At 43.4% G+C, this 27,953-nt stretch overlaps 1 protein-coding gene and 3 non-coding genes across 4 annotated transcripts; all 4 read left to right on the forward strand.

Moving 5' to 3' along the window:
- Positions 1-1,593: 1,593 nt before the first annotated feature.
- Positions 1,594-27,953, forward strand: NOP58 (NOP58 ribonucleoprotein). The gene is made up of 15 exons (XM_064160873.1): positions 1,594-1,710; positions 5,872-5,948; positions 7,639-7,691; positions 9,579-9,703; positions 11,213-11,349; positions 12,478-12,542; positions 13,770-13,904; positions 14,836-14,981; positions 15,895-16,021; positions 16,684-16,847; positions 17,531-17,665; positions 18,540-18,601; positions 20,975-21,108; positions 25,656-25,777; positions 27,625-27,953. The coding sequence occupies exons 1-15, from the start codon at positions 1,666-1,668 to the stop codon at positions 27,673-27,675; spliced, it is 1,578 nt and encodes a 525-aa protein (XP_064016943.1). The 5' UTR covers positions 1,594-1,665; the 3' UTR covers positions 27,676-27,953.
- Positions 7,945-8,033, forward strand: LOC135188337 (small nucleolar RNA SNORD70). The gene has a single exon (XR_010307662.1). It is a non-coding gene; the product is annotated as a small nucleolar RNA SNORD70 (small nucleolar RNA).
- LOC135188353 (small nucleolar RNA SNORD11B) lies at positions 15,069-15,154 on the forward strand. Its single transcript, XR_010307671.1, has one exon. It is a non-coding gene; the product is annotated as a small nucleolar RNA SNORD11B (small nucleolar RNA).
- LOC135188349 (small nucleolar RNA SNORD11) lies at positions 16,189-16,274 on the forward strand. Its single transcript, XR_010307668.1, has one exon. It is a non-coding gene; the product is annotated as a small nucleolar RNA SNORD11 (small nucleolar RNA).

The following is a 27,953-nucleotide window of genomic DNA, read 5'->3' on the forward strand; positions in this document are numbered from 1 at the left end:
TCTGGAGACTTTAAAAACCCACCCGGATGCATTCCTGTGTAACCTGATCTAGGCGAACTTGCTTTAGCAAGGAAGTTGGACTAGTTGATCTCCAGAGGTCTCTTCCAGTCCCTACCATTCTGTGATTTTGTGAACTAAGCAAGAAAATAAAGTAACATTTACTGTTAAATTTGCTCTTCACTATAGTAGTAGTACTCCTGAACCTCCAGCACCAGAACCAGAACTTTAAAACTAAGAGGAACATGGAAAAATTATTCCTAAATGAACATTATTTCTCTTGCAGTATGACCATTTGTGGAACCTGGGAAAAAAAAAAGGGTGGTGGTGGGAAGCTACATTGCTTAAAGCACCAAAGCCTCTCCTTAAAAATGGCTGTCTGAAAAATTATGTGAATCCCCAGATTTCTCCACTGGCTTTTCAGTATATCCCTTACAAGAGAAGCAGACAAGGAAACAAAGGTATGTTGACTCATAGAGATGATTGCATAAAATACTGCAATGAATTTCTGATATTAATCAAGCCCAAGTGTTGCCTGGAGCCTTTCCTCCTGAGGGCACAGAAAACCTCTCCTTCTACAAGAGTGGAAATTTATCAGGCCATGGACTGGTACTTTTTGCCTGTACTCCGCTAGCTATCATGCAGCTTTACAGATACTCAGTAGGGCCCGGGCTCAGTTGCAAAAGTAGGTCAGAGCAGCAGCGTGCACAAAGACACGTTTTACAAAACCAGAAACCAGTAGGTGGCACAAATGGACATCTTTAGACGCCTCCGGCCTCTGCCTCGCCCCAGAGATACTGCAGCAGCACGGGGAAATAGTTTTAAACGCTCGTAAATTAGCACTTGTCTGCCAGAAACCCCAAACTTTTCAAATATACACAACCGAACTTAGCCAGGACAAATTATTTACCAAAAGAGTGGTATCTACACAAACGTTTGCCGCAAGACCTTGGGAACAAGCTCAAGAAGTGAGACCAAAGCAAGCAAAAGGGGAACTATCCTGGTGCTAGGAAAAGGACCAGGAGCGCTGGCTGAAAACCGGCACTGTAGGCGGGCTGGACGCTGCACCCCAACACAACTTGGGGTCATCAAAGGGGCCATCAACTTACGCCTGCTTTAAGAGTCACTCGAGAAACAAAGGCTACCACTCTTAGTACCCAAGTCCTCGAGCATACACTCATTTTTAGTTACAGCAGCTGTCCCCACACACGCTGGGCCCAAGAGGCGCCGGGCAACGGCCCACTGATCCCGAGGAGACGGAACCAAAGGAGTGGCTGCCGCGGGCACAGTACTGAGGCCAGCCTGGCACATAGCACAGGCAGGGTACCCCCTGAACGCGTACAGGGCAATTTTGCTACGCCGAGAGACTGGAACCCGCCGCTTGCAACAGCACAGAGCTGGAGAGCGGGCAGCGGAGGAGCAGCAGCCGCCGGCAGCGGACATCGGCGGCCGCAGCACAGAGACCAGCCCGGCCGCCGCGCGCGGCCCCGCCGCCCCGCCACGTGGCTGGCGAGAGCGCGCGGGGAGGCTCCCCCGCCGCGCGTTCCCCCCCCGCGTCCTCCTCTGTGCGCTCATTTCCGCTGCTGCCGCTTCCCTTCCGGCGCCTGCCTGCGTGACCGGGGGTCCCGTCCGCTGGCGCACGTGGCCCTGCCGCCCCGGCTCGCCGCTATGCTGGTGCTGTTCGAGACCGCCGCTGGCTACGCCATCTTCAAGGTGCCTCTTGTCTGCCCGCGGCCTGTCCCTGTCTGAGCGGGTTTCGGCGCGGGGGGTGGCTGCTATTCCGCCATGAAGCGGAAGTGAAGGGCTGGGAGGCTGTGGAGGGGAAGCGCTCCGGCCTTGCGCTGCACTTTCGGGAGAAAACGTGGGCAGCGGACAACTGTTCTCATGCTGGGCGGCTCCTCAGGGTGCTGAACCGGGCGACGGCCCTGTGAGGTGCCTCGGGCGGGACGGGAGTCGGGGGGGCGGGAGGGGAGGTGCTGTACGAATGAGGAGGCCGTATTGTGAATGAGACTGAGTCGGAGGCGCGGTGAAGGGGCTGCAGTGGGAATTAACAGATGTTGGGTGCGACTGCGAAGAGGGGGTTCCTCGGTGGTTCTGCCCAGCATCACTTGTGGCTTTCCTTTCCTTCCACCCGTAGAAGTGAATTTCATATAAGGTCGTGTGCATATGGCCGTACCCCTCTTAGGGTCCCTGGAGGCATGCGGGCGCTGCGGGGACGCTGACTGCTTTCTCTTCCTATCTGCGTCCTCATGGCTGATATCCCAGGAAAATCTTGTAGCTGCAGGAAGTGGCGTGTGGGATACAGGTAACCTGTCCCCAAGCAGTTGTGAGGAGTGCCTTGGCCTGAGTGCGTTCCTGACAGCGGCGCTGCTCTGCCAGGCGAGCACACGGGCAGGGTGAGCAGCCGGGTGAGCAGCCTTTGTGTAGCGTCTGCTCTGGCTTTCCTCGCTGAGGACGTGGACAGAGGAACAGACCGTTTCACAGGGCTCAGCCAGCCTTCTAATGAGGTGGCTCGAAGACTGCGTTTTGATCTTCTTGTGTGAGGTGTCCCTGCCCGTGGCAGGGCGGGTTTGAGCTCGGTGATTCTTGGGGTCCCTCCCGGCCCTGACGATTCTGTGATTGAACAGATCTGAGCTAGAGCTGCTGCAGGCCTCTGGCCTGTTATCTTGACTGAGTGTTGATACCTGTACAGTTCCACCAGCTCATAGAGTTTGTTCATAACACTAGTGTTTTCCCCCTTAAGTGTAGTGTGGGATTTTTTTTTTTTAGTTGGTGGGTTTTTTTCTGTTTGTTTCGTTTTTCACTTGTTTTTTTATTCCTCCTTGGTTTAGCTTGTGTAAGCTTTGCAGGTGTAAAGAGAGCAAAGTGCTGGTTTCTTTTGCTCCAGCCTGCTGCAGAACTACACCCTCGGTGCCCTAAAGAGCACTATAATTATTCCATTTGCTCTGAAACCTTTTCTCCTCATTGGGGTCCAGCTATGCAGTTTAGGCAGAGAGAATTTCAAGATGTAAGCCTGGGGGAGAAACACTTTTTAAAAATAGATAATTTCTGCTCTTCAGCGGAAATAGAAAAAAATAGATAGCTTCAGCACTTAAACCTGTGGAACAGAGCAGTCTGCCTGAAGGTTTTGCTCACTGGATGTTAACAAGGGCTACTATTCTGCACTGACCCAAGTTAGTAAAAAGCTATAAATTATCTTCTAAGTGGGCTTAAACATCTCGTACAATGAGTCAGGACTTTTTGGCTTCTCACAGGAGCCAAGAGTGCCATATTTTAATTCCGGGAAGAGGTAGGCACAAAGCAAAGGTAGGAAGAGTTTAAAGAGAAATGTAGTCTTTGCAAAAGGGCTCCAGCAGGGGCGTGGGGTCTGGCTGTGATGTGTGTGCAGAGCGGCTAGGGGGCACCAGGGAGCACTGTAATGTGTGTGCAGAGCGGCTCTGGGGCACCAGGGAGCACTGTGATGTGTGTGCAGAGCGGCTCTGGGGCACCAGGGAGCACTGTGATGTGTGTGCAGAGCGGCTCTGGGGCACCAGGGAGCACTGTGATGTGTGTGCAGAGCGGCTCTGGGGCACCAGGGAGCACTGTGATGTGTGTGCAGAGCGGCTCTGGGGCACCAGGGAGCACTGTAATGTGTGTGCAGAGCGGCTAGGGGGCACCAGGGAACACTGTAATGTGTGTGTAGAGCGGCTCTGGGGCACCAGGGAGCACTGTAATGTGTGTGCAGAGCGGCTAGGGGGCACCAAGGAGCACTGTAATGTGTGTGCAGAGCGGCTAGGGGGCACCAGGGAGCACTGTGATGTGTGTGCAGAGCGGCTAGGGGGCACCAGGGAGCACTGTGATGTGTGTGCAGAGCGGCTAGGGGGCACCAGGGAGCACTGTGATGTGTGTGCAGAGCGGCTCTGGGGCACCAGGGAGCACTGTGATGTGTGTGCAGAGCGGCTAGGGGGCACCAGGGAGCACTGTGATGTGTGTGCAGAGCGGCTCTGGGGCACCAGGGAGCACTGTGATGTGTGTGCAGAGCGGCTAGGGGGCACCAGGGAGCACTGTAATGTGTGTGCAGAGCGGCTCTGGGGCACCAGGGAGCACTGTAATGTGTGTGCAGAGCGGCTCGGGGGCACCAGGGAGCACTGTAATGTGTGTGCAGAGCGGCTCGGGGGCACCAGGGAGCACTGTGATGTGTGTGCAGAGCGGCTCGGGGGCACCAGGGAGCACTGTGATGTGTGTGCAGAGCGGCTCTGGGGCACCAGGGAGCACTGTGATGTGTGTGCAGAGCGGCTCTGGGGCACCAGGGAGCACTGTGATGTGTGTGCAGAGCGGCTAGGGGGCACCAGGGAGCACTGTAATGTGTGTGCAGAGCGGCTAGGGGGCACCAGGGAGCACTGTAATGTGTGTGCAGAGCGGCTAGGGGGCACCAGGGAGCACTGTGATGTGTGTGCAGAGCGGCTAGGGGGCACCAGGGAGCAGCGTTCGGAGGCTGCTGAGCGCCGCCGGGGGAAGGACTGCCCGCTGCCAGGGGTGGAAGCTGTTCGCTGACACTGAGCAGAAGTGGTGTTTTAATAAAATACGTGTTTTGAAACAAGTTTGGTTTACATGTTGATTGTGTTTGCAGCTGCCAAGCCCACGTGTGGCACGCTCTAGCGCCTATCTTCAGGGCAAGGCTCTCAAGTCTCTTTTTTTGTAACAGTGTTCTCTTCCTATGGCTAGCTCAGTTTGAGGAGAGCAATTTGTGGGGTCAAGCCTTCCAGTTAGGCATCCCAGACATGTTTGTACTGCCATAAAGTGATGGCACATTTGGGTTTGAGTCACTGAGGTTGTGAGTAGAATCATAGAAGCAACCAGGTTGGAAGAGACCTCCAAGATCATCCAGTCCAACCTAGCACCCAGCCCTATCCAATCCACCAGACCATGGCACTAAGTGCCTCATCCAGTCTTTTCTTGAAGACCCCCAGGGACGGTGCCTCCACCACCTCCCTGGGCAGCCCATTCCAATGGGAAATCACTCTCTCTGTGAAGAACTTCTTCCTAATATCCAGCCTATACCTACCCTGGCACAACTTGAGACTGTGTCCCCTTGTTCTGTTGCTGGTTACCTGGGAGAAGAGGCCACCCCCCACCTGGCTACAATGCCCTTTCAGGTAGTTGTAGACAGTAATAAGATCACCCCTGAGCCTCCTCTTCTCCAGGCTAAACAGGCCCAGCTCCCTCAACCTCTCCTCATAGGATTTGTGCTCCAGGCCCCTCACCAGCTTCGTTGCCCTTCTCTGGACATGTTCCAGCACCTCAACATCCTTCTTGAATTGAGTGGCCCAGAACTGGACACAGTACTCAAGGTGTGGCCTGACCAGTGCTGAGTACAGGGGAAGAATAACCTCCCTTGTCCTACTGGCCACACTGTTCCTGATGCAGTAACTCCTGTAGAGGAGATGGAGCAAGCCAGGTTTTGATAAACTGCTTTTAATGTGCAGGTTCAGAAAGACTCGGCTATTACTGGGCAGTTTCTGTCATTTAGATGAAAGTAGACCCACAGATATTGTGTATCTGGTAGTAGAATAAAGCTGCTGAGAGAATGCACTTCCAAGGCAAGGTTGGACGTGGCACTTGGTGCCATGGTCTAGCCTTGAGCTCTGTGGTAAAGGGTTGGACTTGATGATCTGTGAGGTCTCTTCCAGCCCTGATGATACTATGATACTATGATATAAAACTGGAGATCACCAAAATTGAATTTAACCCAATGACTACTTACTTCCAATGGTTGGATACATTGTAAATCTGCTTCAGGTCTTCCTTGTTGAATGCAGGGTTGAGGCTTATTCAAAAGTGCTTTAAATAATAGTTGTGTGTGGTTTTATTCTTTTGTTTTGTTTCCCCCTGCAGGTTCTGAATGAGAAAAAACTCCAAGAAGTTGACAGCTTATGGAAAGAATTTGAAACTCCTGAGAAAGCAAACAAAATGTAAGTAGCTTTATGTGAAGATAGCGGCCTGGCTTTTGGAAGGACTTGACATCCTGTAGTTAGGCACATTTGAGGTTCAGAAAGAAGTCTTTTGATTTTTCAGTATTGTAAAACCTGGAAGCTGTCGACAACAATAATGTGAAGTTAGATACTCAGAGGAAGTAAAACGGAATATCAAAGTGAAAGAAAAAACTTTATTTTTCCTTGCAGTGTGTTTGAGCTGCAGAAGTCATTGTTGTGTGTCACTGAGGCCAAAAAATGAACATTTTAAAGAGATTTTGATGTTTTGACAATAGCATGTAACTTCCAGTGCTTGAGCTGGCTAAAATCACAGGTTTTTGTGTTCACAGGAAATGCTTAAACGGAAGTTGAATCCAACTGAAACTAATAATGTGAACTGGGAGTGTTGTTGCTTATGCTGTGTGTTGGTACCACTGTGTAGCTGCACAAATTTGCAGTCTCCACTAACCAAGCTGGCCTTTCTAGCAGATTGCCATAGAGGTGGAGGCAGCAGTGCATTCCTTCCAAGTCTGCCTAGGGTGTTTTTATTGGAAGATTTCTAACCAGTTTTGGTTATAATGGATACCTCTCAACAAGCTATGCTTTGTGGTTTGAATGTATCCTGCTCTGTAACAGTATTTAGAGGAAGGACTAGAATATCTCACATCTGCCTGTTCAAAGTGCTAATAATCTTGTAGTGGAAACATCATCTTAGCCATTTGCTAGACAGGATGTGGCTCTTAGTGGATCTCTACTTTGATCAAAGTAATTCCTGTCTCTTCTGCCTTTCTGAAAAGGCATCAGTATAATCCTGGAGCTTCTGTTGGGCTCTGTGTGCTTAACTCAAATGTTCGGCTTTATCTATGACCTTGCTTCCTTTGCAGATACTTGACTTGCAAAGAGCAGTGGTTAATCAGAACTAGATTAGTCAAATGCCTGTCCTTGACAAGTAATTTACTGGATTGAGATAGCTTCTTAACTGTAATTCTAGATATCAACACCACAGGCTGTGTGAGAGGGAGAGAGAAGCTGAGTCTAAGGACCTGGCTCAGTGTAGCCGAACACTATCCATATGATTCTGGGCTCTGGACAGCAGTTAGGGCCTGGAGTGACTTTGCTTTGAATTAAATTCACAACCTGCATTCTGACATGTAATTGCAAGGAAGGACTTAAGGATTGATGGACAGTGAATCAGTTCACATTTAATGTCTTTGAAGATGCATTTGATTGAAAAGCACGTTACATCTGAACTGTGCAGCCTGGCAGAGGGTTCCATTTTGAACATGAATGGGAAGATGCTATCACCAGTCAGTCACCAGTGACACCTTGTTAATCAGAGTGCAGTGTTGAAATTTAAGTGGGTGATGCCAGTCTTTAATGTGAACTACGCTTAGGTTTTCCAATCATGTTGGTCCTAGAATTACTAAATAAAAATGTTTTTTCAGTTTTTTTTTTTCCTATTTTTAAAAACAGGTCTCAGGACCCAGCTGAAAAATGTCATCATTCTCAAACTTAATTGGCAGGTTTAATGCACTTCTTTTTCTTTTGAGGATCTGGATATTGACCTCTGTTCTCTTGCAGTTCTAGGGAGAAGAGAGGAATTATAATAGTAGAGACAGAAAAAAAGTAAAATGGTTGTAGCATCTGGTTTATGTACGTCTGTTTACACACTTATGTTGTATTTCTGTAGAGTGAAGCTGAAACACTTTGAAAAATTTCAGGACACAACAGAAGCACTCGCTGGTAAGTGAGTTAACACCATTCTTATAAAAAAAATTGCCCTATTGTGAACTAGTTCACTTGTTACCTCTGTCCCTGCTCTGTTACTTTGCTTAATTTTTTAATTACAAATTCAGAGTCAACTGGAATTGTTTTATGATGTCATCTGTCCAGTCTGTAGTGCAGTAGTGTTGTAACAAAGTCTAGTCTTCTGCCATGCTTCTTTCCCAAGCAGCTGACTAACAAGCACACTCCAGAAGTTTTTGACTGATACGTGTTGCCTGTTGTCAATGATGGATTCTTGTTGAAGCTGAATGTGTATGATTTGAGTCAACATTTCGTCACTACCACTGAGACAACAGACAGATAATGGAGTGTGTGCATCATTACAGTGGTCTCTGTTCCATGGACGTGTGTTATGTCTATGGGTTTGTCAGTCTGAGAAAAAAACATACCAGAACAATTGCATTATATGTAAAATAAGTTCAGAAGTTTAAACAAAAAGGAAAGCCTATGTGCAGTAGTTTTTATTAATTCAGCACCTAAATGCTTGATGCTGTGGACTGGTTTGAGCAGAAATGATAAGATTTCTAGCTAATCATTCAGAAATGGCATGGTTATTACTGCTGAATGTGCAGTAGGTGAATGTTCCAGGTCACATTTATCACTGAAGAGTGGATCTCCATATTCTAGTGTGGTAGGGATAGCTTATAAAGGAAGCTAAGGAAACAAGAATGGAGACACTACTATCACACATGAAATGCAAGTGAAACAGCTGAGTCTGGAGCTGCCATGTATTCCTCTGTGTTAGCAAATGTTTGAATTCAGATTGTGCATCATGAAGCTTTAAAGAAACCCCACAACAAAACAGCAGCCCCTAAAACAACAAACCTCACAGAAAAAAAAAAAAAAAACAAACAACAAAAACCACCACCCTAAAAAAAACCCAAAAGCAAACAACAAAAGTAATGCCACGACTGAAGAACCCAAACCAATTCCAAACCTTCTGCTTCAGATTTAATTGCTTGCAAAATGGGAGACGTTATTCAGCCTACCTTTCTCACATTTATCTTGAATGAAGGCTATTTATGTGACTATTTTAAGTGGATTTAGGAACTGTTAAATAGCTTGAAACATGGAAACGTATATCTGCTGTAGAAAGATTAAAATGAAAGTCAGCACAGCATTTAAATTAACATTTCATTAAGGTTCTGGGAAACAAAAATCACTGGCAGCTTCTGTGTTTACTGTGATTAAAATGTTGCATCAATCACAGAAGTTCAGTGGAGCAGAGAGCTGATCTGTAAAGAGACTTGTATAAATGCCTGCTTAAAATTGTATTGTGTGGGATTGTAAGGCTTTTACAGATCTATTCATAATTGAGAATGAAGAATATCCTTTTAAAATTCCTAAGTCTGTATGCTATCTTAGAAAGATTCATGTCTGACTGCCCAGTCGGTGTGTCTGGCATAATTCTTTGTTGTGCTTTATATAGTATATTATCACTGTCATAGGATACAAATAAGTAATCAATATTAGGATATGCTTGCTGACTACAAGACCTGGAAAATGGTTAATTAAACATTACACAAAATATTCCCATATAACCTTGCCTTCAGAAATGTTAAACATGTCTATAAAGCATATGGCACACTGTTTATAGAGAGCCTTAAACAAAATTGACAGAAATAGAACTGAAAGCATATGGAGAAAGGAGTGGCAACAGGAGAAGGGCTTCGGATTTAGGTTTCCAAAGGAGCAAGTACATAATTTTCTTCTATTTTGATTTTTGCCACTGTGTGACAAACCATGCTAGAGTTACTGTGGGCAATTTTAAAAAAAATAAAGTTAGGAGGGAGAAGAAACAGCACCTTTTGTTTTGTTTGGGGTGTTTTTGTTTGTTTTATACAGCGTCCACAGCTCTTGTGGAAGGAAAACTCAACAAGAACTTGAAGAAAATTCTCAAGAAGATAGTGGCAAAAGATGCCCATGAACAGTTGGCTGTAGCAGATGCCAAACTTGGAGGTGTCATAAAGGTGATAACCAATTTTACCATTCTTCCTTTTGTCTCAGGCTAACGTAATCTTATAGTGAAATTCCCACAACTTTTCGGTTACTAGCAGTAGATTATGCTGCCAATTCTGCGTTTGCGGTGTGGAAGACGTTTAATCCTTGTGAGGAAATGTGTGCTGCGTGTGTATTGGGAAGATAGCAACTTGAGTATGGTAAAAATGCACTGAGATGGTCAGGTTTGCTTGATTTCCCTCCTAAATATTGATTAGAAACCAAACAGGTCAAAAACTTAATTTCCTTAATGATCCTATGCAGAGCCCAACAAAAACAACCACCCAAGAAATAGCCATCCAGCCTGTAAGAGGTGCAGCAAAAGGGGGTGATGAAATGTCCTGTTGGGAGTACACATGATTCTGCCTTCTGCAGTCTAGAAGCAGTTGTGCACATCCCTTGGCCCTTGTCTACAGAGAAAGGAAGAAGTATGATAGAGGGGACTGCTTTCTCCAGTATCTCCTAGGTATCAAATACCAGGTTACAATCTCATATCTGATTGCTCCTTGTTCCAGTGACCTTTATTCTGACAACCTCCTCATGCCCTCTGGTAGTTTAAGGCTTCTTGGAATATGCTAATAAGAGAAATTGGTACTTTCCTGAAAATTCAGTGCAGAATTTAACTAAATTAGATCATTGGTTGTAAAAGAATAATAATGATGAAGTCTATATTGTTCATTGGTTTGCTAAGAGATATAGAAAGCCAGTATATAAACAATTCTTTCCTCTTGGCTCTTGGGCACTGAATCTGTTTGCTGTTCCTTTGCTTCTCTCTAATCTCCTACACTAACCTTGACTGACCAGGTAACACATGAGCTTTGCTGGTTGTTTTCTATTTGGGGGGAGAGAGGGTGGTGTTGGCCCCTTCTGGGGATGGAGATTGGATTTCTGTATTCTAAATTGTATATAATTATATGTACACAATATATTCACATGTATTTATGCTTGTAAATTTAACTTTGCTGTAAATATAGCTTTATCTCACTTCCAAGCTCTCTGACCAGATCTAGTAAATTTTAGTTGGGGGGGGGGGGTGGTGGTGCAGAATTTCCTAACCTACTACACTGTCTTAGGAGGCTAGTGTATGTTGCAAAATGAGGAGAATTTAGTGTTAAACTGAATAATAGCAAGGACTCTGAACTAATTCTTCACTTTTGCTCTGTGAAAAAGCATCAAAGCCCATAACCCTCTACCTCTAATTTTTCTCTCTCTGGCCAAACTGTTTCTAGTAAATTGCAGAATCTTAAATCTTCAGTTCCAGTGTCTAATAGCAGATAGAGCAGTAATTATAAATCTTGTCTTCAAACAGACTATTACTGTGTGGAGAACTGGGTGTGTCACTAGCTTGAGCATCAAAGATGATTGAAGTTCCTGTGTAAGCAGAGAACTGCAGCGAGAAATCTGAACTGCTCGAGGAAGAAGGGCATTAGAGGAATGTCAATGTTTTGCCTGACTTTACACTATTTATTTCCATCCTGCAGGACAAGCTGAATTTGAGTTGTATACACAGCCCAATGGTTACAGAGCTGATGAGAGGAATTCGCTCACAGATTGAAGGGCTTATTACAGGTCTCCCTTCTCGAGAGATGACAGCAATGTGTCTGGGTCTAGCACACAGGTGTGTTCCTAGAACAGCTCTATTTCATCCCATGTTTGCCCCTCTTTCGTTCTTGGCTATGCTGTGTTGCTTGAAGTGTCTCTAGGTATGTGACACGGCCTCATACTCTAAGTGAAGATGCATTCATATCTGAGATCTTGTTTTTTTTTAAAGGAAGGGCTTTCTGGTCTACACTCTTCCTTTAGAGAAAGGCTTCATCTTCAGTTGAGGTCAATAGCTTTCTTCAGCATGTTTTATATAGTTAGGCTTTGGTTTTCAGTGTCTCTGTAAGCAGTCAGATGGGTCATTCAAAAGTCTATTGATACTGAGACAAGATAAAGACCATGGTTTGATGATTTATGACAGAATAAACACTCATATAATACATCAAACTTAAAGGCAGAGTCTCTGCACCTTGCTATCACTGCCTCTTAGACTGAGTGGAGCAGTAGCCAAATGCAAAGTTAGTGGATCAGCACTGGGTCAAGCATTCATTCACGAGTAACTTTTAATCCGTGTTCTGATTTGAGCTTGTCCTGCCTGTGAGCCATTTTCAAGTTAGAGAATTGCTTTGCTGGAGGTAGTTCCCTAAAAATAGACACGTGCCTGCCCAGAAAATGGGCATTAATATTGAAAAAGGGCTTTGAAGATGCAAGTCCTTGTGGATATCCACTGTCATTTACCATTGTATAGTCAGAAACTTTAAACATAAAGTTAGTAATGGGCTTTTTCAGTGAGAATGTGCTCCAGGAAGTTTCTGCTGGTTTACGTTAGCGTTGCTGATACTTGCTGCTGGGGAGGTACAGTTTTGTATATTATGTCCAGCCAATGCAGAATTGAAAGTGCTGTTGACAAATACTTTTTTTTGGGAATCATACAGAAAGAAACCCAACAGCTAATTGAACTTGTGCTCAGTCTGCTACACGTGGTACAGATAGCCTTAACTTTCCCTTTCACCCTGGTCACGGATTATGTGGATGGACATGTGTTGCAGCTCTTGTGAAACTTGGCAGTGAGACTCCTGGCCACAGCTGAGTGGTCAGTGGCATAATACTGAGCTGGTATGAATGAATTATAGGCAGCTATACTGGGACATTTTCTTCAGCAGAATGTAAGGATGTTGATGTAACTGCATTTTTGTCTCCTCAGCCTTTCTCGTTACAAGTTGAAATTCAGCCCAGACAAAGTAGATACCATGATTATCCAGGCAATTTGTAAGTATATTTAGAGCTTTAATTATTAATGAGTTTGGCATAGAATAGCTGACTGACTTACATTGGTTACGGAAATGTATTGCTGTCAACTTCCTCCTAGCATGTTTCAGTAAATATTGGGCATTGGTGTTCAGCTGGGCATAAGGTGTGGTTTTCAATAGTGTTTTCCACAAGCAGAAATGTTTTTAGGAAATAAAATAAACCAGTGTCCACTTCTATGTAGAGATCAGAGATACAGGCAGTCCATTCTGTCCCCTGAGGGCTTGATTTCCTAGCATGCCTTTTTCTCAGTACTTGGAAGAATGGGCACCACAGGACATGATTTTCTGACTCTTCATTTTGGTGGTATCTTGCATAGAGAGCAATGTGGAATAGACTCTTAACATTAGGCATGTAAAACCCACTGTGGTATGTAATGCTGCGTTCCATTTCCTTACTTTCTTAATGGAAAACAGACAAATTGTAAATGCAGATAGCAAAGTCCATTCCTCCTTTTTCCTTGAAGAAGTCTGCATCATAATTGGCCTGCTTGCTGTGAAGCAGCCGTGAGGAATTCTGTTGTGAATATTAACTCCCAGACAGTTGTCAATGATGAAACATAGTTAAGATGAAATTGATGATATAATTCAGTTCCTTCGTCACAGACAACAGATGGGAATGTTGGTATTGTGTTACTGGGAAATATTTTAGCCTCAGGGCTCTGTAGCAGTATATGCTCTGGGTGTTATGTTCTTGTGTAAATCTGGTTATTGGTTGCATCTGGTAAGTGGTGACCTTGTTGGATTTGTATTTGGTATATTATAATAAGTAACTAAAGGACTTAATACAGTCTTTTACATCAAGTAATTGAATGCAAGGTCAGTTTCTCAACATGAAAATATTTTTCCTTAAAGTTTATAGGTGGGTAAGTTTTACATCAATCTGATGTGTAGCACTTTGACTGATTTGAAAGGGAGAATAACTAGCTGCTGATCACTTTCCAGGGGATTGTGATTTGCAGCTTTTAAAGGAGTCTGTCCAAGACAGCCTTGACAATGAAACTTTAAGGCCACACTCGAGAATTTTGATATTTCTGTTAAAATTGTGCTTGAGATGATGCAGTTCTCTGAAAACCAAAGGCTTCTCATATTTCATTCCTGTCATCATGGAATAAGATACTTTAGTTTATATCCCTGAATGTCGTTTAAATTTATTGATTAGAGAGTTGTCCATTCTTCTTTCTCATAGCACTTCTTGATGACTTGGACAAAGAACTGAATAACTACATCATGCGCTGTAGGGAATGGTATGGTTGGCACTTCCCTGAGCTGGGCAAAATCATCACAGATAACCTAGCATATTGTAAATGTGTGCGGAAAGTTGGTGAGTAACGAGGTGTGGGCCTGGAGAATGTAGTGTGTTAGTAAGCGATGTACTGATGGCGCTGAGTCGTAGACGTGCAACTCGCTAGCTAAGATCCCATGAAGAGTCCTGTATTCAGCAGTGGTTTAAATAAGGCCAGTAGAAAAGTATTCTGTGCTTGTGTCTGTATGTGGATGAAATTTCATAGAATCATGGAATGGTTTGGGTTAGAAGAAACCTCTAAAGGTCAGCTAGTCCAGCCCCCTCTGCTGTAAGCATTTACCATTTTACAGGCTTATAGGAAGCTCAGTCTGTGTCACCAGTCAAGTTCTTCATGGACCATCAGCATATCTTCTTACATCACAGGTGGTCAGCAAATTACTTTGGGAATTAGCTACCAAAAGGTGATTTAAAGAGAGTTGCTGCCTGTTAGCTTAGTGAGTATTCACAAGAGTCAAGAACTGCTACACTTTTTCATAAGAGCAGAAAGAGTGACTGCTGTAATGTTTTGGATGCTTGCCTCGCCCCTTAGGCATGTGCTTTGTATTTATGGTTTTATTTACTTAAAAAAAAGGGGGGGGGAATTTGCAGTCCTTAAAAGCTTCTTAATTTTTACCCAATTATAAAAGGAATTGCATAGATTTGATTAGTAATAAATGACTACTTTCTGGAATTCCTCCTTATGATCTTGTGACTGAAATTTTTGCAGCAAGGAGCTAGTGGAAAGGTGAAGTATTATGCAGATTATAGTTTCACATTTAATATTTTCAACCAGTCTCAGCTGGTGTAAACAAAGGCAGAATATTGTTTTATGTTTCAGGAGTTTGGAATGGGATAATGGCTGTCTTGACTCATTTCTGTTATTTTGGCCTTTTGTTTTTGTCTAATTATGTGCTTTTTCACTAGTTCATCTTGCCCCCAGCACAAATATGCTTTCGTTTCCCCCCACCAGGAGACAGAAGCAATTTTGCCTCCGCTGATGTTTCTGACATCCTACCAGAGGAGATTGAAGCAGATGTGAAAGCTGCTGCTGAGATTTCCATGGGGACAGAAGTATCAGAAGAAGATATAAGCAACATAATCCACCTCTGTGATCAGGTATATACACATGGCAGCTCCATTTTAGCTACTTCCTTGGCAGAAGAGGCTCTGAAATATTTTCCCAGGATGTTGCTAGCATACTTGTAATGGCAGTGATGATTCTGACACTGATTGCTTTCCTGATGTACAAACATGAGGGTTGCACAGTCACTACCTCATCTGAGCCATCTCAGACTGTTGATGTCTGCACAAAGTCTTTGAAGTTGTAGTCTTACTTTTGGGGGGAATTTTGTCATCATTGTGCTCTGAAGTCCTTGAGATAATGGTACTGTGTAGCCTCTTTTTAATTGGTTACTGTTGAAGGTAGGTGATAAACCCGAGGTTAAAAGTGGAGCACTGAGGTTCCAAAAGAATTAGGAGCCCTACTCTGCTTTAATTGGGATTGTATATGAACTCCCTGACTTTAGTGGTGCCAGACAGGTCCCTTTGTGACTTTATCAGGGAGTGGCAGGGTTAGGAGTTTCTGTTCTTGATCTAGACCAGGTCGATTTTTAATGTGCATTCGTATGGAACAAATGAAGAACATTTACCCCATTTCAAGAGAATGGTGGCAAAAGATTTATGTGAATACTGAATGTTCAGGAGTTTGTCCTAAAGAAAATGTCCTTACTAAGTATTTTTGTTCTGCTTCACTGTCTTTGGCATGTGGTCAGTTCCTTCACTGGGATCTTTGCTGAGAAAATAAGTTGCATAATGGAATAAGTAATACAGGTCTAATATATTTGGTAGGTGGAGCTCTGCTCTGGAAATATGTCCTATATAAAGCTTTCTCGAACACTGGCTTTTGACAGTCTGCATTTCATTAGTCTCCTTTGTTGGGATTCTTTACACTTGCTTATCTCAATATATTTAACTCTTTAGTATTTGCTCGCAAGCTAATACTGATTCCTGTAACTGAACTGTGTGCCAGGTGATTGAAATCTCCGAGTATCGAACACAGCTTTATGACTACCTGAAGAACAGAATGATGGCCATTGCTCCTAATCTTACCGTCATGGTGGGCGAACTGGTTGGAGCAAGGCTTATTGCTCATGCAGGTGGGTTGCACTTCGAAGTGTAAACTAAGTTTTGATGACCTCATCAGAGATTTTCTCTCTGGAGCTGGTCAGCTAAAAGCATTATGCAAGGGCCTGGTGAACATCTCATGGTAAAGGAAGGGAAGGTAGCTCTTGAGGAATCCGAGAATACCAGCATGAGCTTGGTAGTTGTCCATGATGATAGAGTTCTTAGTTGGCCTGAATTCTTTCTGGAATATGAGGGCAACTTTAGTCACTACCTCTTCTGAGACACTTGCTGAGCCTCCTGCTGATAGTCTAGTAACTTCTGAAGTAAAACGCTGACAACCTGGCATTGGATTTTTACAGTGTGACTAGCTCAAGGTATCCTTATTCCACTTACCTGTGCTGCAGTTCTGTGATGACATGTTCTTGCTGCCCCTTGCTTTTGTCAGGAGTAGGTGTTACTCTAGAATATGTTTTATTCAGTCAACCTCCTTTCTTGTTACTGAAGTCAAACAAAGGCAGTTAGTTGTAATGTGAAAGACTGAAATGGCTTGCCTTTCCTTCAGTAAATGATTCTGAAGCAGCTGTCGCAGAAGTAGATGGCCCTGAGCTTCCCTCTCTAGAATACTGTAGGAATTCAGCCTCCTTCTCTGGCTGCTCCTCTGACAGATGAATATTGCTGTGTCACTTCCTTCCAGGTTCCCTCTTGAATCTGGCCAAACATCCAGCTTCAACAGTTCAGTTACTAGGTGCTGAGAAAGCACTCTTCAGAGCACTGAAGACTAAAAGGGACACACCTAAATTTGGCCTTATCTATCATGCTTCTCTAGTGGGACAAACCAATACCAAAAACAAAGGAAAGGTGAGTTGCAGAATTGTTTACTATCTTGGCTTCTTTCCAGATCATGAGATGGTTTGAGCTTCGCAGTGAGGCTCTTTCCGTGGCCTTCTATACTATATTGCTTCATGGTTATGTGGAATGTGCCACTGTTCCACAGATCTTTCAATGTCCTTGATTCCTGTTTGAAAAAGCAAATGAAATTGTCCATTCAAGACATCTGAGTAGCAACAGATGTGTTCCTGATGAGTTACAATGTAGTGCTGGCTCTCTCAAGGTGTATGTTACTACTTACTGCTTTGTGATTCTTAACTAAGCTGTTAAAGGCTTCACTCTTGCATGGAAACTGAACTCTTGTCTTAGAGCTAGTAACTTTTGCAGCATGCTTTTAAAGAGCTTAGGCTTTTAGGTTTTTATAATGCAGGTGGGTGAATATGTGTTTGAATTCCAGGGGAAGCTGAAAATTACAGCTTTAAGTAGCCTAATCTGAAGCTTGAGTAGAGTGTGATATATGTATAACTAATTTACTGTCTCTGTCAAGAGAATATGATGTTACATTGACAGTATTTCAGTGTTAATAGAACTATATGCTATTTGTTTATTGGACTAAATACTGCTGGTTACTTTGACCTGAAAACCACAAAATAAGAGTGAATTGTTGCATTGTGTTAAGTCCTGGCATTTAATATTCTTTCTGACATTTCCAGATTTCTCGAATGCTGGCAGCTAAGACTGCCTTGACTGTTCGTTATGATGCCCTTGGAGAGGATACCAGTGCTGAAATGGGAGCTGAGAATAGACTAAAAGTAGAGACAAGGATGAGGGTTTTGGAAGAGAGAGGGGTAAGTTCAGCAGAGGGCTGAATGAGGCTGACTTCTTCTTTGTGGTACAATTTCTGATGCACTGCTTTCTGAGTCATTTCTCTTCACTCTGTTGAGTGATGATAGTGTCACTTCTATTGTGTGGTATCTCCCAACCTTGCCTGGAGCAGTGGAGTTTGGAAGCTGGCTGCATCCATTTGTTTGTATGTCAGTCTTCCTTGTTTACATGCCTATCTCCATTTATGTTATACCAAAGAATCTTGATTCTGGACAACATGAAAGGCATCATATCTTTACAGCCTGCCAGCCCTCTGGATTATTGGCAAAAATAGGCTGATTACTTCATTGCTTTTTCACCTTGCAGAAAACCCAAATGTATTTTCTTCTCTCTCCACATTCCCCCCATTTTCCATCATAGTTTCCCAAAATCCAAATACAGGTCTGGAGCCTTCTCTGTAGCTAAAGAAAGATGGTCTGTAAATAGTTGCTTTGTTCTCCCATCACCTAATGTGTATTCTGCCTCTCTATACCTGCCAATCCCATCGGCATGACATGCTAAGAGAATCTTTTAGGTGGCATGCATGCTGCATTAATCTTGTAAATGATGACTAGGTTCAGTCTTCTGAGATGGAAGTGGTGCATTTGATCCAGTACTAGATACCCTTGAATTGAATTTGGCTCTTTAAAAGCAGTATTACAAAAGCACATGCATTTCTCACCCTAGCAACCTGCTTTTCACTATTATGCTTGCAGATGTAAGACTCACAGGTACACAAGAGCCTGATCAATAATGTGTCTGCCTTTCTGTTTTTAATTCCTTTCAAGAGCTATAGAACTTGTGTTGTGAATTGGTTTTGTTACCCTTTTGTTTTTGCTTCAAAACTTTCCTCTACAGATGCGAAGAATAAGTGGCACTGGAAAAGCCTTGGCCAGGACAGACAAGTACCAAAACAAAAGGTGAGTAGTTTTTCCTTTCAATTTGGCTGATTATAAATAATTCTATATGTTTTTTATTTCTGAGAGGCTTTTTGGTTGCAACCTGAATTGATTTCAGATCCAGAACAGATTTTTTTTGGATGAAATTTCCCATCACAAGTGAGAATTTGCCCACGATTTACAGTTGTGGTAAAGCCTGCAAACTGGAGAAACGGTCCTGATTTTCCTAACAGTAAATTGTCAACACCATCAGATAACAAGTATGTTTAGATTCTAACAGTAACAGCCCAAAAAGCTGAACAGTTTGGGGAGTTAATATGTAACAGCTTTTACTTTTAGTGCATTATTGAATAAAATAAATTGGAGAAAGTCAGTATTACAGTTTGATATGGAAGCTGTTCTAGAGATATATACTTAATAATCTTATTCTTAAAAACTAAAAAAAAACCCACTTGTTTTGAGTGAAGCTTCATCTTCTTGTTTAAGTGTTATCATATGTGTCTTAAGCAATAGATAGATAGGGCCTGTCTTTTGCACACCATTAAGAGCAGTTTCTGCTGCCCAAAGTGACACGCTGTAAATTGCAACTGGGACAGCTGAACATCTAAGGATTTGAACAAGTTATTATTAGTCTAAGCTGTGACACCTGGGGTTTTTGCTTAATTTGGTTGCAGGCTTCTAGCTTAGACTGGCTCGTTTGTTTTGCTGAACCTTTGATGTAGAGAGGTCAAGTGCTTAGGAAAACCAAGGTTGGTTGCTGGTTCTGTGAGGATAAAGTAGCACTGCCATACCCATCTGCAGTCCCCAGACATCTTTTTCAACCCTAGCTGTAACTTCCATATGCTGGGCATTTCCAGGTGTAGTGATAGCTGTGATTTCTGGGGCAGCTTTTGAAAAGACACTGTCTGTAGATGAAATATCAGGGTATGTAAGGAGGAGCAGCTTAGGGAGAAGGGTATTGAGGAGACAACATACATGCTGGGTTTTGACCTCTTGAAATGATGAGTCATGAATTCCTGCCAGGACATGTTTCTATTGCTAGACATGCTTTGCAAACATGTCTAAGTGTCGGGGAGAGACTGATGATAGTTCCTGGCTGTTTGAGGGAAACTGACTTGGTCCCTGTCAAATCATTCTTGTGGTACAAAACAGGTAGCACTGCTGCTTTGTGGAGATGATTTGAAAGGCTAAACTAATAATTGAAGGAGATAGGCAACAGTTTTAGTCTTGTATAAAACTATGGATACCCTGTGAATTAGGTACATCGGAGTAATGTTTCAGAAGTTAATTGCAGTGTAGTTTTTAGAGATGACCTTCAACGGAAACATTTCAGTATACTTTCTAAAAGAAATGAGAGTCCATTACATGTCTTTAGCATATTTATTTGCTGTTGTATTTAATTACTTTTTGATTAGTAGCACTATTGACAGTGTTAGACAATGACAAGGAAGCCAGTGAGCTCTTTTCTGAGTTTATCAGAGTCCACTGTTTGTAAAAGGCTGCATAATCAATTGCTTTACAGAAATATGCAACATTAATACCTAGAAGAAAAATTTCTGTTGCTTAGAGAATGCTCTGATTGCACTGTCCTTAACCTCTGCAGGGTAGCTACTTCTAATTCCTGCTTCAGAAGCGCAGTACATGGGTGAAGGGGAATAGAGTTAGTTTTAAAACTCTTCTGTCCTTCAGTAGGGATTCTGTTCTGGATGGTTAAGAAAAAAATTGTTCAATTACTATTAGCTAGTTCAGTTGCCCCTGTCCAGCTGAAGAGAGTGACTGTTTCTCTGCAGCATGTAGAGGAGTTTGGGACTGACCAAAGCATGCAAATATTTAAGAGGCAGTTTCAAATGCAGATTAGGCGTTTGAATGTTAAATAATGACAGACATCAGTGATACAGAGATGAGCCTTACCCTGCCTTGTCAGTTGTGTTCTAAAGATAATGGTGAAGAAGCAGTGCAGAAAAAGCAAATGAAAAAGCTACTACTAGTCTTGTCTTCCTCCTTAGAGTGTTTCTGTGAAGTTACCAAATTATGGGGAGCTGTGTGCTTGTGACTGTACGACTATGCTAGAAAAGCTTTCTGGGGCAGACAGACCAATCTAATGGGTAATTCAGGTAGAGCTGTGAACAGATAGAAATCAGAACCAAACTCACCTAACTTATCTTCCATCAGATCAGACAGTTATACACATCATGGAGTATCTCCAATAGTCATAGTTACTGATATTACCTTTATTACCTCATCAAGTATAGGTGCTTTGTTAGCTGAGCAAGATTCATTTGTGGATATTTTAAGGAAGTTGCATTGGAGAGTTTTATGTTCAACTACAGGATCTTACTTGAGGGACTAGTTCTTCTTTTTGTTACTTAGACTGTCTTGTTTTCTTCATTACAGTGAAATAAAAATATTTGATCCATCTGGTGACTCTACTCTTCCTGCTGTTTCAAAGAAACGCAAAATTCAAGAGGTGGATGAACAAAACACAGAGGTTGCTGTGAAAGCCAAGAAGTTCAAAGCAGAAATGAAAGGTTAGTTGCTGCATCTGTGCTGCTAGTGTGTTGCTGTGTGAACTGTGCAGTGATGTTTAACACAGCCAGCTGCAATGTCTGTTTGTCCTTGGATATGTATTGTTAAAAAAGTAATAACTCTTTCTGGACTGACACCAGACTGCAGTCAATTTACTTGAAATATCAGTTGTAAGCTTATGTGAACATTGAAAACAAACTTTACTCATATTCCTACAGAATTTTCTTGCTCAGCAGGTTCACATTTAGTGGGCCTCAGTATTTTGAAGAAAAAAAAAAAAGCACTGTGTAAACCCAGAAGTTGCCCAAATTTTAATTTAAAGAGTACTGCTTTGTTATGGATAAAATGTTTTCTGGTATATTTCAACATATACATTTTGAATGTCAGAATTTGAGGTGAAATGACACTCCTTGAATTTATGTAGTACATGAACAAATAATTCTAGCTCTCAAGGGAATAGTGAGCTGTGACCACAGTTGTTCTTTGCTTCTCTGCTAAATGACTGTGTGAAGGAAGAATTTGGGCTGCAACTTCCAAATAATCTGGTTTCATATTATAGTTCAGTTTGAGAAACATTCTCTCTCTACTTCTTTCCATTATGCAAGTCAGCACCTCTGACATTGCTGGTGGTGATGCTTGTTGTTAAGTGGAGAACATAGTGTGTAACTTGAGGGGGAAATGGGAAGGAAAAGGAAGATGACTTTAAGTCACTCCTCTGAGACCCTCAGCCAGATGTGGGACTGAGCTACTTTCAGGTTTTGTCAACTACCCCTCACTCCAACAGATGAGGGCTTCCTTTTCTGCCCTTTATTGTGTGCTAGAGTATGAGAGTTCAGTTATGCTTGTTCTGTAACTCCATGCTTGGCTGATGCTGAGGTGTAATCTTAGCAGATGTCAGTTGGTTCTTGGGCGGAGCAACTTGTAGGAATGTAAACTTAGCTGAGAATTACACTGGAGGGAGAATCCTCTGTGCCCCAGCTTGTTCTCTTGTACTTATCATAAGAAGACAAGGACATAGGAGTACTTGGGAGGCTTGAACTTTGCCTATTTGGGTTTTGGAGAATGTGGGTGTTATCACAGCTACTGCTTTTGATAATCTTTTTGAACAAACTTTTACTTACTGTAGTCTCAGAATTGTTCCCTTGGGCTTCTCTTGCATTATAAACGTGATTGCTGACATCTCACAGGCATGAGCTTCTCACAGATGGAAAATTGCTTTAATTTCCAGCCTGATCTCTTAAGAATATGAAGAGGATATTTCTATTCATAGATGTTTTATTCAATGGTTTATGCTTTTCTGCACAAACCTGACTGTGTATTCTTGCTTGTTTTATTGAGCACTGACACTTCCTGATTTAGGGATTATGTGGAGCTAAACAAGTATCCTTGAGCTACCAAGAACTATTCAAGCTGTGTTCAGAATACTTGTGAACTGATTAAATATGTGCTGTTTGCTTGTGTGGGTTTTTTTCCCTCCACATACCTCCCAAAATAAGTGTTGTATTTCTTCCTGAAAAGATAGGGCATCCTTCAGATATGACTTCTGCTTCTTCCCAGTTTTTCATATTGGCCAGGTCACTTTATTTGGATACTTGGGCATTAGAATTAAGTGTGCCAGTTTCTTCAGACCATAAAAGAAGTGTTTTCAGAGACCTTATTTAAACGCATCACTTAGATGCAGAACTAATCCCTTCATCCTGTCCTCTTCCACCCTTTAAAATAGTCCTGCCCCTTTGCTTGCAAATTCTTCAATGTGACCACCCAGCAAAGTGCCTCAATTTCTGTGACAGAAGCTAGAAGACCTTGACTGTGCTCTTTCCAGTATAATCGTTGTAGCTGCACAGAGCGCTAGAGATGTGGTGGTGGTGGTCCAAGAAATTTGAGCACTTCAGTAAGTTCCATAATACACAGAGTAGTGCAGAGGAGGTCTCTATGTTGCATGTTCACTTGAATTTACATGAGCCTTACATTTTTGTTTTTCTTGATTGTTTTTGGTGCTGTGGTCTGTTAAGGTTTTCCTTGTTCAGAGATTTCACAGTACCAACTCTGGATGTGTAGGAAATTTCTGCTCCATCCTCCTTCATGCTGTTTGTGCAGCTGCATGATAAATGAGGATGGCAAAAAAGCAGTCCAGGGGAAAAAAAATGGAATTCCTTAGCCAGATCACTTTTAATCCAGTTTGTATTACAAGAGGAAAGTAATTGGTGTCAAACTATTGCTTAATGTTTGCTGTAAAGGATGAAAAAAATTTGAATCGCATTTGCTTGAAATGTAAATGTTACCACAAGATGAAGCTGTGTGCTGTTTTCTCGGTTCTCTTTGGGGATTACAGCTATGGCAGTACTTTGGATGGGAAATGCTGGGAGGTTTAGAGGTGAGGCATGTACACTTCAGAGTTACTGATTTTGTACATGCAGAGCACCTTGTGGAGGAGGGAAGGTATGTCAGGCTAGTGTAGAAGAGCTTTGGAATAAAATGTCGGGAAATGGGTGAGTGGAACTGCTGGTGATATCTCCAGCACTGCACAGAACTGTCAGTCAAACTGTTCTTCCAGTGCTGCTGTCTGTGCCTCGGTGCCTGACAGGAAGAGCTGTTGGCTTTCTTGTCATCTGCTGTGCATCACGAAGAAACCCCACTGGGCTTGAGTGGCTTAGAAGTGTTCCACCCAGAGGGTAAAAGACCAGCTCCCTTGGAGCCTTCATCATCATTCTGCCTAGGTACAAATAAACGAAATCTTGTAATGAGCTTTGCTAAAAAGCAGCAACTGAAATCTTCAGGAAGGGTGTCTGCTGCTAGCTATGAAAAGCAGCAGTGCCTATGAGCATGCAGCATATCACCTGCAGTTGTAAAATGTGACAGGTTCCACTGCCTTGTGTGTCAGACTTGATGACATGCAGGACAGTAATAAGAAGTTATTTTTCCAAGGTTACCACCCAAAATTTTGCTTGAAAATGAATAGCTTACCAATCCAGCTGAGTGAGCATAGCAAAACATGATGTGTATGCTGCTTCTGTGTTCTTTGGCTTTAATGAGGTACTTGGTTATTTTTCAGCTATTTTGTATTCTGCTGTGTCATACCTAGGGGGGGTGTGGATGTTTATATGTAATGGTTTGAATGCCGTATGCTTGCACACTTTTCACTGAGAGTGATGTATGTGGCAGAATCCACTTACATTGTATTTCCCAGTTCCTTTGTCTGGGAATCCTTTGCTGGTTTGCTTCTGGCATGTATTTTCTGTGTCAGAAAGCTGCGTGTGTTAGCTGGCTGTATTTTCCTGTTGACATGTCCAGAAATTTTACCCTGAAGTCATTTTTTTTGGTTGGAAGCTTACGTTAGAGGCAGAGTGAAGTGTATTTTTGACTCATGTAATCCTTCTGCTGCCTTGAGGAGCCAAACTTGTGACAAAGTGTGGTCGAGATGTTAGGCAGTTGTGTGCTTAGAGGTTTTTGTGATTGCATTGGCTTTCTTTTTGTTCTTTCTGTAAGTGGTGAGTGTGCTTCAAAACAAAATGGATGAATTGAGAGAATTACTTCCTGAGTCATACCTGCAGTAGCAACTGTACACACTACAAACACCACCAGTTTTAGCATCTTGATTTTGTATCCACTGAAGGACAGGGGTTGCTGTATCATGAACTCACTTGCAAATAATATGTACCGAGAAACCTGGTATCTAGCAGCAGATGTGCAAATAAATGTAACTTTGGTCTGCTGCAGTAACAGACTGGCTGTCAGCTTGATAATGATTTTTGCTTGGTATCTTTATTACATAGTTTCCCAAGACCTGTGGTATGTATTCTAGAAAATAAGTGTTATTAGAAAGGCCAGCTGTTGACAAGCAGATCTGAAATATAAATGTAAGAGGTAGCATTAGTAAATCTTCCCTTGGGCTAACATTGCTCTCAGCGTACATAAATAATTCAGGTTTTGGCTTCCAGGACAGGAAACAGTTTCTGCTTTTACATTAAATGCTTTATGTTAGCTCAGCATTAAGAGATCTTTGTGTTTGGCAGTTTAAACCGTAAAGAAAACTGGCCTGCTTCTTAGCAAATTTCCAACATCAAGATGAGGAAATTAGTTGTGAACAAGCAGTTGTTGGCTTTACACTTGTATACTGTGGATTTTGAAGTCATTCCACTCTTTGGCTGGTGCAAATATTTACCAAACTGTGGACGGTCTGCTTGCAGAAAGAGTACTGGAAAATGGTTTGGCAGACAATTGAAAACATACAAGTTTGCTCTCAACTTGAGCAGTGTATAGGTGTGGTGTTTGTACTAGGAGATGTGAATAGTACTGTCTGAACACTGTCACTTGCATCTTGGGTAGTTGTATGTTTTAATTATAGCAGGGTGTAGTCATGCAGATAAGGGCAAAAGGAAGGGAAATTAGGTGCAGAGATGTGTCAAGAAGCAGCAGTGTGGTATCCAGTATTTTGCATTTGTACTATCATTGCATCCTCTCATCGGTCGTAGAAGGCTTTTCCATTTACCTTTTAAGCTCTTAACAGCTCACAGCCTGCTTTTAATTTTTTCTTTCCTGTGTGGTACAGAAGAGACAACTGTAGAAGATGATGAACCTGTCAAAAAGAAGAAGAAGAAAAAGGACAAGGAAAAGCAAGCTGAAGAGGAGGAAGTACTGAGTGAGGAACCTCCCACCAGCCCTACGGTTGAGGTGAGGCAGAATTGCACACGACTTCAAAACATGGAGTATGTGGAGGGCAAATTATTCATACCCTATAAAACTTACGGTAGGCAAAGACAGTTCTCATTTTGGTTATATCCTTCACGGTGACTTGTAACACAAAATAAGATCTGGCAAATATCTGACTGTACTGCCCCCATGTACCAGGAGGTGCTGTCTCCTCCTTTCCTCTGCCTACCCTCAGCATTAGTCTTCTCTCTTCATCTTTTCTGGTGGAGACTGTGCCTCAATGCCAATCCACAGGTATCTGTCTAGTGTTTAGGACTTGTTGGGGAGCAGAGGCCTTGAACAGCTCCAGGGACAGCGACTCCACCACCTCCCCGGGCAGCCCATTCCAGTGTCCAATGACTCTCTCAGGGAAGAACTTTCTCCTCACCTCAAGCCTAAATTTCCCCTGGCATAGCTTGAGGCTGTGTCCTCTCGTTCTGGTGCTGGCCACCTGAGAGAAGAGAGCAACCTCCTCCTGGCCACAACCACCCCTCAGGTAGTTGTAGACAGCAATAAGATCACCCCTGAGCCTCCTCTTCTCCAGGCTAAACAATCCCAGCTCCCTCAGCCTCTCCTCGTAGGGCTGTGCTCAAGGCCTCTCCCCAGCCTCGTCACCCTTCTCTGGACACGCTCAAGCATCTCAATGTCCCTCCTAAACTGGGGGGCCCAGAACTGAACACAGTACTCAAGGTGTGGTCTAACCAGTGCAGAGTACAGGGGCAGAATGACCTCCCTGCTCCTGCTGGCCACACCATTCCTGATGCAGGCCAGGATGCCACTGGCTCTCTTGGCCACCTGGGCACACTGCTGGCTCATGTTCAGGCGGGTATCAATCAGCACCCCCAGATCCCTCTCTGTCTGGCTGCTCTCCAGCCACTCCGACCCCAGCCTGTATCTCTGCATGGGGTTATTGTAGCCAAAGTGCAGCACCCTGCACTTGGAGCTATTGAACGCCATCCCATTGGACTCTGCCCATCTGTCCAGGTTGTCAAGGTCCTGCTGCTGAGCCCTTCTGCCCTCCAACCCAGCCACATCTGCCCCCAGCTTGGTGTTCTCTGCAAACTTGCTGATGACTGACTCCATGCCCTCATCCAGATCATCTATGAAGATGTTAAAGAGGATGGGGCCCAGCACTGATCCCTGAGGGACACCACTGGTGACAGGCTGCCAGCTGGATGTGGCACCATTCACCACCACTCTCTGGGTCCAGCCCTCCAGCCAGTTCCTAACCCAGCACAGAGTGTTGCCATCCAAGCCGCGGGCTGACAGCTTAGCCAGCAGTCTGCTGTGGGGGACAGTGTCAAAGGCCTTGCTGAAGTCCAGATAGACCACATCCACAGGCCTCCCCACATCCACCAAGCGGGTCACCTGATCATAGAAGGAGATCAGGTTAGAAAGGCAGGATCTGCCCTTCCTAAACCCATGCTGGCTGGACCTGAGCCCTTTGCCATCCCTCAGGTGCGCTCTTATCACCCCCAAGATAACCTGTTCCATCAGTTTCCCTGGCACTGAGGTCAGGCTGACGGGTCTGTAGTTCCCAGGTTCCTCCATCCGACCCTTCTTGTGGGGTTTAATTTTCAGCCTGTTGTTTGGACTGCTACGTAGCTTGGCCACAGTAGTGAGGCGGCAGACAGCAACTTCCCTTACTTGCTGGCCTTGCCACACTGTAAACATGAAGTGCATTTAGCAGTAGAAGAGGAGGAGGATATCTCTTGGGTTGTACTTTCCTGAGTATGGCTGCCGCTTTAAGTGCGAGGTCTGTTGCTTAACTATATGTGGTGTTTTGCTTCTCCATGATGCTTTGTTCATAGCAGAATTTTTGTTTGCAGAATACAGAGAAAAAGAAGAAGAAAAAGAAGAAAATAAAAGATGAAGACTGATGGGTATCGGGGAAACATTTGCCTTTGGACAGCTGCTTCAGAGTAGCATTTCTTGACAGAACTTCTTTATCCTCTTGCTGAAAACTGACTTCCCTGTATTGCAAAAGGGCAAGGAGGTGGATTTGGTAGTTATCTTCTCTGGAACAGGATACTCCAGTGTTTCTGCTGCTTAGGAATTACTGGATTATTTTTGGTTTCTTTTGTTGAAAAGCTCAGAATAGATCCTCTTTTCATATGAGGTCTCCACTGATAAGGAATAAAAACATTTTAATGGAGAA

Source organism: Pogoniulus pusillus, chromosome 2 (genome assembly GCF_015220805.1).
Source record: "Pogoniulus pusillus isolate bPogPus1 chromosome 2, bPogPus1.pri, whole genome shotgun sequence".
Classification (NCBI taxonomy): Eukaryota; Metazoa; Chordata; class Aves; order Piciformes; family Lybiidae; genus Pogoniulus; species Pogoniulus pusillus.

Bases quoted from the DNA above. Each gene is read 5' to 3' on its own strand.
- NOP58 (XM_064160873.1), top strand. From the start codon at position 1,666: ATGCTGGTGCTGTTCGAGACCGCCGCTGGCTACGCCATCTTCAAG. The intron at 7,692-9,578 runs GTAAGTGAGTTA...TGTTTTATACAG, and splicing joins CACAACAGAAGCACTCGCTG to CGTCCACAGCTCTTGTGGAA. The intron at 16,022-16,683 runs GTGGGTTGCACT...ACTTCCTTCCAG, and splicing joins AAGGCTTATTGCTCATGCAG to GTTCCCTCTTGAATCTGGCC.